Source organism: Mauremys mutica, chromosome 8, assembly GCF_020497125.1.
Source record: "Mauremys mutica isolate MM-2020 ecotype Southern chromosome 8, ASM2049712v1, whole genome shotgun sequence".
Lineage (NCBI taxonomy): Eukaryota > Metazoa > Chordata > Testudines > Geoemydidae > Mauremys > Mauremys mutica.
The window spans coordinates 22609327-22627223 of NC_059079.1; the positions used below are offsets into that span (position 1 = coordinate 22609327).

The 17897-nt window shown below is 40.5% G+C and overlaps 1 protein-coding gene across 3 annotated transcripts in view; it reads left to right on the plus strand.

The window, feature by feature from the left end:
- The window catches only part of LOC123375589 (serine/threonine-protein kinase TNNI3K), a 188329-nt gene that overhangs the window by 33239 nt on the left and 137193 nt on the right, over positions 1-17897 (plus strand). For 2 of the 3 annotated variants that reach the window (XM_045026599.1, XM_045026600.1), the window contains exons 6-7: positions 1162-1259; positions 4069-4179. In XM_045026599.1, the coding sequence (XP_044882534.1) occupies positions 1162-1259; positions 4069-4179 (209 nt within the window). Of the gene's footprint in view, positions 1-550; positions 586-1161; positions 1260-4068; positions 4180-17897 lie in introns of those variants that run through there. The other variant, XM_045026601.1, reaches the window with a different exon arrangement.

Consider the following 17897-nt stretch of genomic DNA (forward strand, 5'->3'; position numbering starts at 1 on the left):
GTGCTCATGCATTTTGCACTTGTTCCACAATATGCAACAGAGGTCAGCATTCAGAATCAAAGAGAATTGTACCCTAAGGCTTCAGTGCCACAGGGCACTTAAACATGCATTTAAATGCTTTGCTGAATCTGGGCCCAGATGTATAATCAGTGAGACCCTGATTATGCACCATTGAAATCAGTGGGAGCTTTCCATTAGCTTCTAGTGCCTGCAAGACTTGAGAGAACACCAGGGTTGTTTTAGGCAGTTTTAGAACAGTCTGTTCCCATTAATGGCTAGATTGTGCCTGATGCTGACTGGTACCATAAGGGAGTGGTGCCCTGCCACATGTTGAGAGTTCATTAAGAAATGGGTTATTGCGTAGTCACAATGTGAGCTAAATTGTGGCAACCCTTCTTCTAGCATAGCTGTGCAGGAGGCAGCCATAATATGGATCACAGCACTTAAGTGAATAAGACAGAGGTGGCAGGAGATGAGTGTCTTCATGTTATGGTTCACTAGTATTCCTATAAACTACTATCCCAGTAACAATAAACTGTAAAGGCACCGGGTGGAGCGTCACTTTTGGAAGGATCAATTGACAAGGTAGGTGTCCAGGAAACCCAACTTGTAAGGCAGGGAGGGAGGGAGGGAGGGAGTCTCATGCTGAAAGAGGAGTTTGTGCTCTATAGCACCTCAAATATCTCTAAAAAGTCCTCCCTCAAAGATGTGAATGAGATTAGCAAGCGAATAGATGCCCAGTGCCACAAGTGTTCCTGTTAATGGCTAGATTGTGCCTGATGGTGACTGGTACCATAAGGGGCTGGTGCCTGCCACGTGTTGAAGGTGTCATCATTCCCCTGTCCACTTTGGAGTCACTAGAAAGTCAGGGGACGCTAGGATGGAGAGCAATCCATTCCCTTCTCATTGTACACCCATGCAAAGGCCACCACAGTCTACCATTTAATTCTAAATCCAAGTAACACTGTCTGTTACAAGGACTATTGCTTGCATTTTGAGTACTGCAAATGTGAATAAAAGTGTTGAGATTTGATCTGAGCTTAATAATAAGAAACTGACAAATCTGCAGCCACACACTAAGTGTGGAAGCTCTTAGCTGATTGCCTTCATTTGCATGTTCTTTTCTGTAAATGACTTCTCTTTCCAATTTTTATTATAAAGGTAACAAATCCCATATTAGAACTCTTATGCTAAAAGGCTTGCGTCCATCCAGGTTAACAAGAAATGGATTTACAGCTCTGCATTTGGCAGCTTACAAGGTAAATTAGAAATGAGAAGTCAGTATGTTTGGTAGTCTGCTCTCTCTAAATTACTAATCCCAATGAAAATCTTTATGCCTTGCATACAATATATAGGAAAATTATGTATAAATGTTTGCACACATACTATGGACTTAGCATCTTTCATGAATTCTGTTTAATTAAACCTCACAACATGTCTGTGAGTTAGAGAAGTATTGTTATGATTATGGTTACAGAAAGAAAAACATTTTCACAAAAGCTTTGCTGCTTCTCCGCCTTGTTTTTTGTCACAATTTTGTTTCAGCTAAAAAGTTTCCCAACCAGCAGTAATATTTGTTTATTTTATTTTACTTTTTATTTTATCTGTTGTTAAGAACTGACATTGTGATTGGCGATTAATGAAGCCGAAAAATAAGGACAACACCTGCCCTGAAGCACTGTTATTATCCACATTTTACAGACAGAGAAACTGAATGCACAGAGAGAGTAAGTGACTTGCCCAAAGTTATACAGTAAATCTATTGGCAGAACTGGAACTGAAAGTTCCTGGCTTAGCTTTCTATTCGCTCATCACAAGACTGTCTTTTCTTTCCTAATTATTGTAATGTGATCATAGCTTTTTTTGGGGTATGGCAAATCGGGGCGACCGTTTCAGGCCCCGTGCTTTGGGGGTCCCGCAGGCCGGTGCGATTGGCCAGCACTGGGCGCAGTTGATCCCGAAAGTGACGGAATCGTCACTTCCACCCTGGGCCCCGCGCCTCCACTAGGGACAGCCCTGACTATGATAACTTGCTATTTCTTTGTTTATTTCTGTAATTCTTATACTAGTTTGATTTTATGACTACTGATAACAATTACATTGACGTGTGCCAACCAAAATAATAAGGGTAATCAAGTCTTATGCTTCAGAATGTAGGATGATGCTCTATAGCAGTCATAAAGAAAACTTGCACTCATGTGCAATGATGCACAATTAGCTAAGTGCCTTATAGGAATTTTGTTGCCTTACTCTCAAGTATTCATTAGATGGGACTAATTTCTGAGTTTCTTTAGTAAATGCTGCATTGTCTGCTCACATTTTTCAATGCATACAGTGAAGCCAATGAAATTTAGGATTATACTTAAAGTTAAGCATATGCTTAAGTGATTTCTTGAATCAGGATCTTAGTTAGTCACCCAAGTCACACAATGCTTTTTTTCTGTGCTCTGACTGCTAAGCAAACCATTGCAAACTGTGAATTTCGGAGTAAATATACAATCTGAAATTTCTTTTGCAGGACATTTGAAATGTTAAGGCTGCAGGATTTACCAACAGTTAACACACCATAACATCTATTGTATATGGAACGCATAGGGAAATATAGAGATCCCAGATACAATGGTGTGGTAAGTGCTGGTAAAGGATGACTTTTTAATGGCACTCCCTTTGTCTGGACTGTGGCCAGATTACCTTGTGAGATTTGATGGGATCATGGCAGAGCTAAGTAGACTGGACCGAGTCATCACTTGGGAAAGGAATTCTCCAAGGAATTCCCAGTTTAGGCCATTTTATTTTCAGGGGGTTTTTCCTCACTAAATTCAGGTCAAAATAGCTCATCCAGTAATACAGAACCTTCTTCCATAGTCTTGGGCCTAAAAAGATTGCTTTTCTTTTTTGAATTAAAATTTGGCAAGGAGGGTGGTGTTAGGGAAAACATGGAAGTTGATAATTGCTCCAATAAGCTGAACACATATATTTTCAACACTAACAAAATGGCTTGGGTCAGCAGTCACATCTCCACTGTATGTTCTGTAATGCTGATTCATTCATGGTCTATGCTCATTTTTGTATATAATACAGGGAGAAGGAGCTGTGGTGGCGGCACAAGCTTGAGCATCTCTTGCTGTTGTGGTCTTATTATTTATGATTTTTTACTGTAGCATTTAGGAGCCCTAGGTATAGACAGGACCCCATTATCCTAAGCAGATCAACACAGAACAGTAAAAACAAAGAGCTGGTCCCTGCCCCAAAGAGAGTACAATCTAAGTCTAAGACATGAGACAATGGATGGATACAGACAGACAGTGAAGTACAAGGAAATAATGGGACAGTACTAGTCAGAATGACAGGCAATGTTGTGTGTGCCGCTAGTGGATGCTGAATAGTCATTTGAAGATGCTTTATTTCCAAGATGGCTGACAGGGCCAATATACTCAGCTGATATAAATTACCATAACTCCATTGGAGTTGGCTGAGGATTTGGCTCAATACAGGAACAACTCTAGTTTTGCAGTTAGAATAGGGGACTGGGAGTTGTCCTGGCTTCTGTTCATGGTTCTGCCATTGATTCACTGAATGACCCCAGGCAAGCTACTTCATTTCTCTGTGCATAAGTTTACCCCTTTGTAAATGAGTTCAATAATATCCACCTCAATTGGATATTGTCCCTCATAACACACGGTTGAGTGAACTGATCTTAGAGTCTCAACAAATTGTTATTATTACTATGATTTCCACTGTTATATCTCGCAGGAATATCAGCAGAGCTTTAGCCCATTATGTTGTCAACAAGGAGACCCATCCAAAACACCACGCTCATAAATCTGGCATTCAGCACACTATCCTGTGTATTTGTGGAATTTCCATTGTAGATCCGGAGAAGTTCTAATGTGCCCTTCTTCTGGGTTTGACACTCTAATGGTTCTGATATTTAAAATAGTCCATCCGAGCATTTAAAAATGGTTCTGAGGCTAAGTGATATTTAAATAGCTCATAAAATCAGGGAGAGACACAGCTTTAGAGATGCCTATTGGCCTAACAAAAACATTTGAAATGTGTGCATTGTAGGACAGTGCAGAACTTGTGACAGCCCTGCTGCATGGTGGAGCTGACATTCAGCAAGTTGGATACGGAGCTCTTACGGCGCTTCATATTGCTACAATAGCTGGTCATCATGAGGTACGTTTTTCCTCTTCTACACAGGAAATGGTGAGAGTGAATGGCATGATTAATCAGCTCATTTATCTTTTAGCGTGTTTCTGCTTAAAACACAGACAAAACAGCACATCAATAACTCAGTATATCCAAGCTTCATTTATTGGCACTTCATAACCCCTTGTAGAGGCTATTAGCATTAAAAAAAGTTTATCTTGGTTTGTGTGTACATAGAATACACATGAGTAAATGTACCAGACATACTCATACATCTCCTGCTCTTTGTATAAAATGTCTTTAAAGTCTTGTTGGAAACCAGTGCTATTCCTTTATTAATATCAAAGAATTTAACAAAAGATTTGTGGTGACATGAATACCCTTGGTGGGATCATTGCTTCCTCCACAGATCTCTGTATGGAAGGGAAGCTCCTCTCCAGTGTGGAAGTGAGGGCTCTGTGGCACTGTCTCGTCCCTTTCTCCAGATCCTGTAGATTATGCTCCACAAGCTGAGTGCATGTTCTGCACTCAGGGAGGGGGCAGAGATTAGGCCTACTCAGATATTCTTTTCTTAGAGTTGTATTATCTTCTCTGTGAGTTCTGTCTGGGGATCCCAGGAGCAGCTGCAGTCAGGGGAAGTCCCTAGTATGTGAATGCAACAGAGCCATGCAGCTGTTGAGGTCCAGCGTCAGCCATTGCTTTCTATGGACTCCTGGGGTTCCGCCAAGGTTGGGCGTGAGCCCTATGGCTCTCCCTCCCTGACAGAATGATCTGGAGGAATTCAGTGAGGGGACCCTTGAAAGGATTTCTTCCTGCAGAATCTGCTACTGAGGTGGTGGGGGTGGGGAAAGAGGAGTTCCACTGGAGGCTGCAGTCCAGCCCCTCCTTATCAAAACATGCTTTTAGTCATGAATCTGTTAGCCTATCACTTTCCAGCCTCATTTCAATCACTTCTCATATCATCTCCTTTGCATTGCCCTGGCAACAATTAACTCAATCTCATTTTTTTTAAAATACATTTCTTGAAGTGTTTAATATTATGTGTTCAGAATAACTTTTGTAATGAAGGATTCACAATTGCAAACATAATCATAAATGCACAACTATTTGTGTTCTCAATTCTGCTGCTTAAGTTGAAATTACTGACTTACAAAACAACAAAACTAGGCTAACTTATGGAAACAGACACTTCCGATTTCCTGAAATAGGGCTGGTAGGCAAGGAATGCAGGATAACAACAAGAAGTTACAAAGAAGGTAATATAGAGCACATTGGCGACTATATTCACCGTTTTATAATCAGTTGTACAGTCACCTCATTTGTATTCAAAAATATCCACTTGGTGGTGTCAATATAGGAATTATTTGTGTAACTGGAGGCTTCTGCAAACAACTGAGTGATGCAGTTAAGAAGGCATGTTGAAACTTTGGTCCATATTATATTCGGGTGGTATTTCTCAACCTTCTTCCATACTAGGGTTCCTCTCTGTCTCTGATCTAGCTGGGACCCACTCGCAGTTTATGGGAAGGACCAGGCAGTGAGACTGCCCTGGGGAAAACACTTGCTTTAGGTAATGGATTTTCTTTCTAAACCTGATATTTTTAAAAGAATTTTATTAGACAGCAACTCAGACTTCAGTTCAGTTCCTAGTAGAGAAGTGTCAACATCACCAGAATTAACACCCTGGTTTGTACTAATTGGCACTTTTGTTGGCATGCTCAGCAGAGAGGATGAAGACTGAATGAGCACAAAGTCCATCTAGGTTCATGCTGAAGCACACTGGGGTGATGGGGGTAGAGGCGGAGGGAAATGTAGGTGTTCTGCAGATAATGAGAGATTTTTTTACTTCAATCCAGTCCTTTTTAAACTATTAAATTCAGAAAAAAACAGAAGACTAAATAACTAACACTCCTCTAATGGAGGGGGAAATAGTTCTGTGAAAGTACTTATTGTAAAGCAACATTCATGAGCTAACTGAAACCACAGAAAACAAGTAGGTTCAGAGGTAAGATTTAAACTCTGTCATTCATCCTGCATTGCAAACATCACCAAAATTGAGAGGGGTAGCAGTGTTAGTCTGGATCTGTAAAAAGCAGCAAAGAGTCCTGTGGCACCTTATAGACTAACAGATGTATTAGAGCATAAGCTTTCATGGGTGAATGCCCACTTCATCAGACACATGCATTTGTTAGTCTATAAGGGCCACAGGACTCTTTGTTGCTTATCACCAAAAATGACAGTGCTGCCACTTGGAGAGTGTAACAAAACTGCTAATCCCACAGGCTTTGAAATTGCAGAAGCAACAAAACTGTGCTTACACTTTCATGTGGCTGCCATCTTGGCCTTACTCCACTTGTAAACTTTTGAAACATTCCTGTTTACACTGAAGGCATAGTCAGCTTAAATATGTCTTTACTATCAAACCAAAGTTAGACTCCTATCTCCCTTTGAAATCAAGGGGAGCTTAACCTCCTTAGGAGCATTTTCAAAGATATTTAAACACCTCGCTGCAGCTTTAGGTATCTAAATATCTTTGAATATTTGGCACTGTGTCTAACTCTGCTTATATCCACTGCTTAGCATGGTGGGGCTTTGATTCAATCTGGGGTCTCTGGGCACTAACATAATATAAATAATAACTACAGCAATCTTGTCCCAGGGAGGTTCAAAGGCACTTTGCAAAGCCAGCCTGAGTAATCTGCACTTCCTCAACATTTCCACTGGGAGTGGAAATTCTGTGCTCTGTTACATTCTGTACAGATTCATGCTCTGACAGTACTCCATAGGAGCCCTACTGGCAAAGGATGCCTAGTGGAGGGGCAGAATCACCCTATCCCAGCCACTTCCCTCCGTCACCAGCATCACTCACATTTTAAGATGTGCTGGCTGCCTCATCCCCAACTCCTCACATCTTGGTGTGGGCAGGGGAGGATGAGGGTGCAGTGTGCTGTTTCATCCCTCCACTTGGCCAGACTTTCTGCCATTGGGGATCCTCCCCAGGGTCTGGGCCAGGAGAAGTGGGCCCAGTGCAGACTTTGGCTGATTCTTGCCTCATGTTTGTATCCTCTAAATATTTAGAAACGGTGAATACAAAAGACACCAAAAATGAGAATAACTCCAAATGTTACTTTTGCATTGATTGACTGAGCTCTCGAGATAGAAGCCATAAAGATAAGTCACACGAAAGCCTGGCGTTACCTCTGAAATCTGTGCAGATGTGACAAAGTGAGAAAAAGGATAAAGCACTGTACAGTTAGTCACACACAAAAACTCAATTAAAAAGCTGTTATTCTTCAATGTTTCGGTCAGCAACTCCAACAGTTATCAAGGGACAAATCAATTTGCAGCATCTGTAGGCAACTGTTTAAGTCTGTGGATGGAGAAGCATGCTAATAGAGCAGACTGACATTAAATACTTTATTTTGAAGGTTAGCTTTTCAGGGACTAGGTTTTGCTGGTGGTTTTGGTGTTTGTTTTTTAGCATTACATTCTTAAACTCATGAGACATCATGTCATTCCCTTCATTAGTCAAGTATATTCCTGGGTCGTCTTGTTTACTCACTAGAAATGCTTCCTAGCATATCCTGTCTCAAAAAAGAAGTTGCTGTTTACAAGAATTATAATAGGTAAGTTAGCAACAGTCTTATTCGTTTTATGATCCTTTCATCTTCTCTGAAACGTGCTTTGTGTTCTGTGTGTGGACTGTGTGTTACTTGGTAATGATCTTATGTACGGAGTGATATTTTGCCTTGCTGGGGGCATGGCATTAAGGGAATTGTATGTGTTCTTTAATGGAGCCCCAAGTATCTAAGGCAGAGATCGGCAACCTTTGGCATGCAACTCGCCAGGGTAAGCCCTCTGGCGGGCCAGGTTGCCGCATCCACAGGTTCAGCTGATTGTGGCTCCCACTGGCTGCAGTTCTCCGCTCTAGGCCAATGGGGGCAGCAGGAAGCAGCGGCCAGCATATCCCTCAGCTCGCACTGCTTCCTGCAGCCCCCATTGGCCTGGAGCAGAGAACCGTGGCCAGTGGGAGCCACGATCTGCCGAACCTGCGACACGGCAGGTAAACAAACCGGCCCGGCCCACCAAGGGGCTTACCCTAGCGGGCTGCGTGCCAAAGGTGCGATCCCTGAGCTAAGGTACAATCTGTAGTATATATTCTTAATAAAACAGTGTCTATCTTTTTCAAAAATTCCATGTATATAAAGTAAGGCTATCTGATCATATTATCTTATTGATTATGTTGTCTTCCCCATTATGCTGGACGCTCATTAGATTGGGTTATTTACTGGGGTCATTTTAATAGCTCACTGTTTCCTATAAGTGTTATTCACAGCTGGTACATTGCCAGGTAGACCTTTTATCGAATCCCTTTTTCTACCATAAATAGGCCCCAATGTTGCACTCAGATGTGCTAGTGTGGTTCCCTCTCTCTGTGTGTAGCTAGATTGACTAAACTGTATCTTGATGCAGGATCAGAGTCATATTTTGCTAGACAGTCCCATAACCAAATTATTTTTATGGACATAGGGTGGATCTATTTCATAGTCAATAGTAAAGGTGATCTTTGGGAATTGTTTAGTGAATAACTTTACACTGTGCTGTACATCATTTTTATTGATGATGGTAGGGAAGATGCCAGCTATGTAGTATCTGTACAAAATTGGATAAGTATTAAGCTATTCAGGCCCTGACCTAAATACCAATCCAAGATTGCTGCAAGTTGATTTATCTATCCCCTGACAGTGTATTGAGCTAAGGACTGAAGCAAAGACTCTTTTAATTGAGATTGTGGAATAATTAAGGTTTGATCTTTATGCATTTTTAAAGCATTAAAATAGGTGCATATCACAGTACAGTATACTTGTATGCATGTATGGATGTTATTCATCCGAGTGCAGAGGGACTATGCACCATTTTATTTCCACTTTGGAACTCAAAATAGGGTTTGCTGCAGACAGATATGAATAATTCTTAGGGACACCCTATTTCCAGTGTGGAACTTCACCTATGTCTGAAAATATAATATTAAAAAAATGTTTATCAAAGGCAGAAGGCATAATAATCAGCTGTGGCTACAGATATTTTTATATATTAAAAATAAAAAAAGGTGTTTTCAGTTGAAAACTGCTATATTGGTGCATAGGTGACATACTTAACACTATTTGTCAGTCACTCTCAACTAAGAGTACGCAGAGATTTTCCAGGGAGTAAATCAAATCATCTAGATATTTGGCTAGTTTTACAACAGGCTACATGAAAAGCACTAGCAAAGTCAGTACAAACTAAAATTTCATACAATGATTTGTTTATACTGCTCTATTTACTAGACACTGAAATGTAAGTACAATATTTATATTCCAATTGATTTTATAATTACATGATAAAAATGAGAAAGTAAGTAATTTTTCAGTAACAGTGTTCTGTGACTGTATCTTTATGTCTGATTTTGTAAGCAAATAGTTTTTAAGTGAGGTGAAACTTGGGGTATGCAAGACACATCAGTCTCCTGAAAGGGATACAGTAGTCTGGAAAGGTTGAGAGCCACTGCTGTATGGGACTTTGGAACAAGAGACCCAATGCTTCAAAAATTACCAAAAATGATTTTCCTCTGCAGTTAAACTCAAAAGTAACACATGCTTTTGATGATGATTACTGGATTTCAATATTTATAGAAAATTGCACATGATCAATCTGGCATGTACATAGTGTTGTTTTTGTTGAGTGGCCTCTGCATATTTCCACTTCTGTGATTGGTGCCTCCTGGCATTGAGCAGTGGAATATGCTAGAGAGCAATGTCCTTGAGCCACTGGCCCCTCCCTCCTCCCTGGAGAGGATTCTGACAGTGACCCCATCCACTGGGGTGGGACCCCATCCACTCTTCAGTTACTTTTAAGTCACTGAAGATACAGTGAACTCAGATCGTAGTGGTGTCAATGGTTCACTCTTCTGTTTTTTTGCTTCTGTCCTTTCAAAGGCTATTTTCTTTTTGAATCGTTAGATTAACATTAATAAAGTTTTCCTTAGTTAGAAGAGAAAATGGTACCTGTCAGGAATGGACACAGGAGCGGGAGGACTGCTTCATACACACCTATTGGTAGGGTAGGCTTGTCAGGCCTAGTCAATTAAGTTTGGCAATGTGTGACTCCAGCATTGACCTTGAACATCAATGGGCATTTTGTCATTGATTTCAGATGGGTAAGATTTAGGGTGACCAGATGTCCCAATTTTATAGGGACAGTCCTGATTTTTAGGTCTTTTTCTTATATAGGTTCCTATTGTTCCCCACTCCCGTCCCGATTTTTCACACTTGCTGTCTCGTCACCCTAGTAGGATTTCACCCATTGTATTTGTTTGTGCTGCAGTCTCTCTTTGTGTTTGATGCTGGGGGGAAGTAGGAGTGATTTGATTCAACCCAGTGATAAGAACGAAAGCTTACAGTAGGAAAACTTATTAATTTTAATTAAATCAACAAGTGAGCTAATATCTTAGGGTACCCTGCTTTGTTGTTCATGTTTCAGGTGTACTGCAATGAGAAAAAGTGACTTTTAGTGAGTCACAGGAGCACTGTTCACCATCATAGTGGGATTATCACTGGGTAGTCCATTGATAAAACTCTTACATTTGACTTTCTCACACTAATGGCCTACCCTGTTCATCAGACTCTGGTTCATTTTTATAGTTACTTCATCCTCTTCATCACAGTCCTCTCTGCGACACAAGAAATGTGTTCACTGAAGAAGTAGTCTGGCATAAAATCATTCACTGAGTCAGAGCCTTATGCTGTTGTAAGTTCTCTAACAGCTGCAGCAAGGATATGTTTGCAAACCATTATGAAATCAAGACGTTTTTAAATAAAGGTATACAGTACATAGCTGAGATAAAGGATTATTATCTATTATTCATAGCTATATTTTATACTCAAAATGGTGGTTTACCATATAGAATTATAGTACCTAGACCTAATTTTTGCTATGTTGAAGAGATGCAGGTGTATATATATATATAGTGTGTGTGTGTGTGTGTGTGTGTGTGTGTATACACAATGTTGCACTTAAAATCTTTTGTCCATTTTTGGAAGATTCTGTTGATATGAGAGATCCCTTATACTTGAAGGGTAAATTACATTTACATCTACTTTAAGGTCACTTTACACTGCCAAAGAAGGGAGTTTTAGGGTAAATGAGAATCAGGCCCCAAATGGGGAATATTGTTGGACCATGTGTGTGAAATATCAATTCCACAGCAGAAGAAAGTGCCACTTCTGTATAAACAGAATGATCTAAAATGGGAATGTGAGTGGAGCGTCCCTACCTCCGCAGTAATGGATGTCGTTGAAAGCCTATAAATATACACACGCGCATGCACATGCACTAAACAATGTAGTCATGTAAAAATTGTTCTGCCCTCCTGGGAGAAATTGCACATTTTTACTTGCTCCAGGAAGTTGCCTCAAAATTGTTGCCAGTAGTTATTTGTTCTTCCCAAGAGTGAATCTTGATTAAAGTTTATTTTAATAAGTGTTTCAGTGGGTTTGTGCACTGGCCTTTTCCTCTGGAAATGTCAGTTCAAATTCTGACCTTGGTAACAATTTAAACTGTTTTTGGTGGTCATGCCCTAGTCATTATTTGACAATATTGAGAAACTAGTCACAGTTTGGCAGTGTTCATATTGACTGGGAGCAAAATTCATTGATAGAGCAAATCTTGCACCGCATTTACTTGCATTTACCTGGTTCTTTCCAATATTTTAATCTACACTAAATTCATTGACCAATAAACAGAAAACAAATACTATGCAATTATGGCAAAGTTGAAAAAAACCCTCTATTTTAATAAGCATTGTGAAATCTCTAGAAATCTTCCAAACATCTATGCAGATGTCTCATCCCAGAACTCTTACTTTCTTAAGAAGAGGCATCATTAAGGGAGATATCCACAGTGAAATTTTGAAAAAAATTATTCATGATGGTCATGATCCCATGTTTGCGCACTAATGAAGGTACTATTATCCTGGTGGGCTAAGATCACATTCACTGAAAATTCAGAAGGTTATTCTGATTATCTGGTCATCTGTTTAGAAGTTCTAAGAAGCTGTGTAGTGTTTCCCTAGAAAACAAATACATACCACCTCTAACACTTACATGAACTCTGACACACCAGAGTAAAGAATGAACGTTTCTTCCAAACTCAGGTTTCCTAGTCTGTATCCACACTAGCAAGCTTACAGTGGCACAGCTGTACTGCTGCAGCTGTGCCACTGTAAGATCTCTCATGTAGCTGCTCTATGCCAATGGGAAAGAACTCTCCGATGAGCATAATTAAACCACCCCCAATGAGCAGCAGTAGCTATGTTGGTGGGAGAAGCTCATCTGCTAACATAGCATTGTGCACAGTACTGTTCATGCTGGTGAAACTTATATTGCTCAGAGGGTGTTTTGCCTATTTTGTTACAAAGTAAATATCAACACCTGTCAATCTTTTGGGTGCAATAAGTAAGAAATAAGTGGCAGATTCATCTCTGATCCACCTTTTAATAAAAATCTTGTAGCTATATAAAAAGTGATGTGACAGTTGCAAAAGATTTTCTGATGTGACAGTGTACTACTCAATTTGATATAAAATAGGCCTAACTATACTTTGAGGCCTGGTCTACACTACGTGTTTAAACCGAATTTAGCAGCATTAAACCGAATTAACCCTGCACCCGTCCACACAACGAAGCCCTTTATATCGATATAAAGGGCTCTTAAAACCGATTTCTGTACTCCTCCCCGACAAGGGGAGTAGCGCTGAAATCGGTATCGCCATGTCGGATTAGGGTTAGTGTGGCCGCAATTTGATGGTATTAGCCTCCGGGCGGTATCCCACAGTGCACCATTGTGACCGCTCTGGAAAGCAATCTGAACTCAGATGCACTGGCCAGGTAGACAGGAAAAGCCCCGCGAACTTTTGAATTTCATTTCCTGTTTGCCCAGCGTGGAGCTCTGATCAGCACGGGTGGCGATGCAGTCCCAAATCCAAAAAGAGCTCCAGTATGGACCGTATGGGAGATACTGGATCTGATCGCTGTATGGGGAGACAAATCTGTTCTATCTGAGCTCCATTACAGAAGACGAAATGACAAAGCATTTGAAAAAAATCTCCAGGCTATGATAGACAGAGTCCACAGCAGAGACTCAGCACAGTGCTGCGTGACAAGCGTAACGGAAAGCCAAAGAATCAAATGGATGCTCATGGAGGGAGGGAGGGGGTACTGAGGACTCCAGCTATCCCACAGTCCCCGCAGTCTCCGAAAAGCATTTGCATTCTTGGCTGAGCTCCCAATGCCTGAAGGGTCAAAAACATTTTCCCGGGTGTTTAAGGGTGTATGTCATCAATTTACACCCTTCTCCCCCCCCTGAAAGAAAAGGGAAAAAAATCTTTTCTCGCCTTTTTTCCAATTGCTGCTGGTAGACAGGGTGCTGCAGCGCTGAACACCAGCATCCCCTTCCTGGTGGAAGATGGTGCAAAATGACTGGTATCCATCGTCATCATCAGCCCGTGAGTGCTCCTGGCTGGCCTCGGTGAGGTCGGCCGGGGGCGCCTGGGTAAAAATGGGAATGACTCCCGGTCATTCCCGGCAGACGGTACAGAAGGCTTGGTAACTGTCATCATAGCAGCTGGAGGCTGAGCTCCATCAGCCCCCCCACCCTTTAATGTCCTGCCTGGACTATCATAGCAGCTGGAGGCTGCCTCCCCCTCATTTTATCTCACTAAAAGTCAGTGTTTCTTATTCCTGCGTTCTTTATTACTTCATCACACAAATGGGGGGACACTGCCACGGTAGCCCAGGAGGGTTGGGGGAGGAGGGAAGCAATGGGTGGGGTTGTTGCAGGGGCACCCCCTAGAATGGCATGCAGCTCATCATTTCTGCAGGATCTCTGGGGCTCTGACCTGGAGCAGCTGTGCCCTCTGGTTCTCTAGTACACTTGGCCCATATTCTAGGCAGGACTGACTCTATTTTTAGACAAAACAGAAAGAAGGGAATGACCCGGGGAGTCATTCCCATTTTTGTCCATGTGCCCCCGGCCAACCTCAGCGAGGCCAGCCAGGAGCACCCATGACAGCAGCAGACGGTACAAAAGGATTGATAACCGTCATCACCAATTTCCAAATGCAAACGGTGCAAAATGACTGATAACCATCATCTCATCTCCAATTTACAATGGCAGACGGTGCAATAGGGATGGTAACCGTCTCTGCTACCTTGCAAAGGCAAATGAATGCTGCTGTGGAGCACTGCAGTACCGCGTCTGTCAGCAGCATCCAGTACATATACAGTAACAAAAGGCAAAACAGGCTCCATAGTTGCCATGCTATGGCATCTGCCAGGGCAATCCAGGGAAGAAGGGTGTGAAATGATTGTCTGCCGTTGCTTTCACGGAGGAAGGATTGAGTGACAACATTTACCCAGAATCACCCGCGACACTGTTTTTGCCCCATCATGCATTGGGAACTCAACCCAGAATTCCAATGGGCGGGGGAGACTGTGGGAACTATGGGATAGCTACGGGATAGCTACCCACAGTGCAACGCTCCAGAAATCAATGCTAGCCTCAGTACATGGACGCACACCGCCGAATTAATGTGCTTAGTGTGGCCGCGTGCACTCGACTTTATACAATCTGTTTTAAAAAAATGGTTTCTGTAAAATCGGAATAATCCCGTAGTGTAGACATACCCTGAAAGACATAGGAGGTTGGAAAAGACATACTGACAGACATGTCAAAAGAAATGTTCAGTAAAGTAAAGGAGGCCCTGAAATCTTGTGTGCTGGCTTCTAGTCATGTACCAAATAGCTAGAGAAGAGCCTGAAAAACAAGCCAAGATATAAACACTCATATTTGGATCCAAACTTGTGGCTGGCCTCTGTCATAATTGGCTGAATCGTCTCCTCCTCATCTCAGATCTGGAAACCTGGGAAAAATCAGATCCAGCCATGAATTTTGTGGCTTTTGACCATTTCTATAAATGCTTCTAGGCAGAAGTGAGGAAGATTTATTCACAGGCTGGAGACTGTGAAAAGTACTTTGCCATTCCAGATAATTTCTAAATAAATCTAGAAAAGTCATTGTTTCCCTGCACACTTTCAAAGGTTTTGCTTCAGTTCAATGTATTTCAACATGCTGATTATCTCTCTGGCATGTGGACTGAATGCACTGATGTTTGGAAATTCCAGTCCAAGTAGCCTTAATTTTGAAGTGCAGTCTTTCATTATCAGCATCATGTGAACAAGTGCTGAGCAGCCAGTTCGAACACAAGGAAAATAATAAGTATGATGGAACCTATATGAAGAATCTGTATTTGTCAAACAGAAACAAGAGCTAGTTTGAGCCAACTAGACCTTGTAATTCTTAAGGGTTTTTTTGCTTGTACGAAATGCCAGGACAGGACATGCAGAGAGAACAACTTGTCAATGTATTTTAAAAGATATAGTGAGAGCAGATCAGAAGTTACAGAAAGGCAACATAAAAGTTAGAATCACTCATTAGTGAAGAAATATTTATATATTAAATATAAATAATGGAAGCCTGATTGTCATATACTAAGACCCCTTTCTACCACTCTGGTATTGTAAAAGATGGCTTAAAACTAGTATAAATGTAATTTATGCAAACTTCCAGAGTGGTGTAAAGAGGCCCTAATATTAATGAGACACATATAGGGTGACATCCTGACCCCATTGAAGTCAATGGGAAAATGTCCAATTACTTTAAAGTGGCCAGGATTTCTCCCTTAATATTTTACAATATGAAAAGCCATATTTTCAGTCTGGCCTATGAATATGGGCAGAAAAATACTGCATTCACAAATCCCACATTTGCACAAATCAAATAATTTAATACTTAACATGTGTGGATGTTGTTACATAAAATATTTAGGAACAAATATTGAAGCTGGGCTATAAATTTAAGCACATAATGTTGATTGGTTTCTTTGTATTGCTTGCAGAAAAATACTGTGTATTGAGTTCAAAATCATTCTTGCAAATGCAACTTTTTTCATTATTTCCCCTTTACTAACGCAGAATTATTTGCGGAGAGAAATGAATCAGCTACACTAATAAATTTTGATTTCTGGGTAAGGAGACAGATTAATTTACAATTTGCAGGTTCTTAGCTTTCCAGAACTGATCTTTCACATACAACTTTGAGTTCTTTGTTACTTAATGATCATTAGTTGACTAAACGAAACAAAAAATCATCGATCCAATTATACATGATTTTTCAATATATCTGTATCAGGATGAGATCTAACTTACTCTTTTAAAGCAGATAAATTGCAGTATGTGCTAGCGGAAAAGAATTTTTCAGGTTAGAGTCCATATTTTGAAATTCTGGCCCTCCAAACCTCCATTCCTCTCCCCATTTCTATTGTTTCCCATGTCTACTTCTGTCAATGTTTTTTCCCTTAGAAAATTATACGAATAAGGCACCAATCCTGCAATACACTCCTTATGACAGAGTTTATTAAAGGATCGAAGTGTTAAGTATAAGCCTGGAGCGGGGTGATTTTGCATAATTCTGTATTTTCTGTTGCTCAACAGAAAAATGCTCTAATGTAAATAATACATATGAGATGCACAAGAACATAAAGTAAATATGTGCTTCAGATCTGATCATTAAAATGAAGAACGATGAGCAGAAAATACAAAAACCTTGCTTTATTTTACTTTTTCAAGTTGTTTTTTTTAAACTTTTGGGCCTGATCCTATGAGTAACAGAGCACCTCCCGCAATGTGCGGAGTCCCCTCAACTCCAACTGAAGTCAATGAAAACTGAGGATACTCAGCTCCTTGCAAGGATAAAGCCCCTAATTTGATGAGGAATCATTTTTCGAGAGCAATTTAGAAAAAACCCATTGTTTTCTCTGTTAGTAATGATCAGCTCTTTGCCAGAAACATCCCCTACAGAGAGTTGTACTCCATATACCTCATTTGGTTCTGTTGCTGATTTGGAACCTGAAGATTTATAGTTCTGCTTTTTTCTTTCCCTTTTTATAGAACTTTGAAATTGTCAGTCTACTGAGAATCTCTTCCGCTAGGTTAAATAGCTTACTTTGCACAGAATTTCATTAATATTCATGGAAATTGGAACTATAAAAAAACTGTAAAAAGTGCAGTGAAGTGTAAGTCAGAGAGGGAAAATATATTTTTGACATTTCCTCCATTTCAATAAAATAAGAAAAAACATTATTTATTCAGTTAAATAAATAAAAGAAACATACACACCAGCCTATTATATATATTATTTGACTTTTCCATTTCTTGAGAAAAGATACTCATTATATTTCAGAGCCAGACAAAGAGCAACTGGAGAATCTAGCTTTGATTCTCAGTTCTGCTGCAGGGCCAGTTTGTGACCTTGGCTCAATCTCCACACCTCCTGAAACCATGATGGTAATCACCTCTATAAAACTGGGAAATTGAAGGACACTGCTGTAAATGAGATGTTCCAACTCAGCTGAGCCAACTTGGTACATAAATATTTCATCTTCTCTGTATTTTGTGTCATATTTGTTTACTTTAGCGAAACTAGTTTGCTGGTTTGTTTTATCGTTTAGTGGACATTTTCAGAGCACAGTCCCAGGACTGGAGTCCTCAGTGGGAAGTGTACAGAATTAGAGAAAAATAAGAGATGCTGGAAACCAAATTAGATACTCAGATGAGTTTAAAAAAACCGTTCTTAAACCTGGTGTTTTAA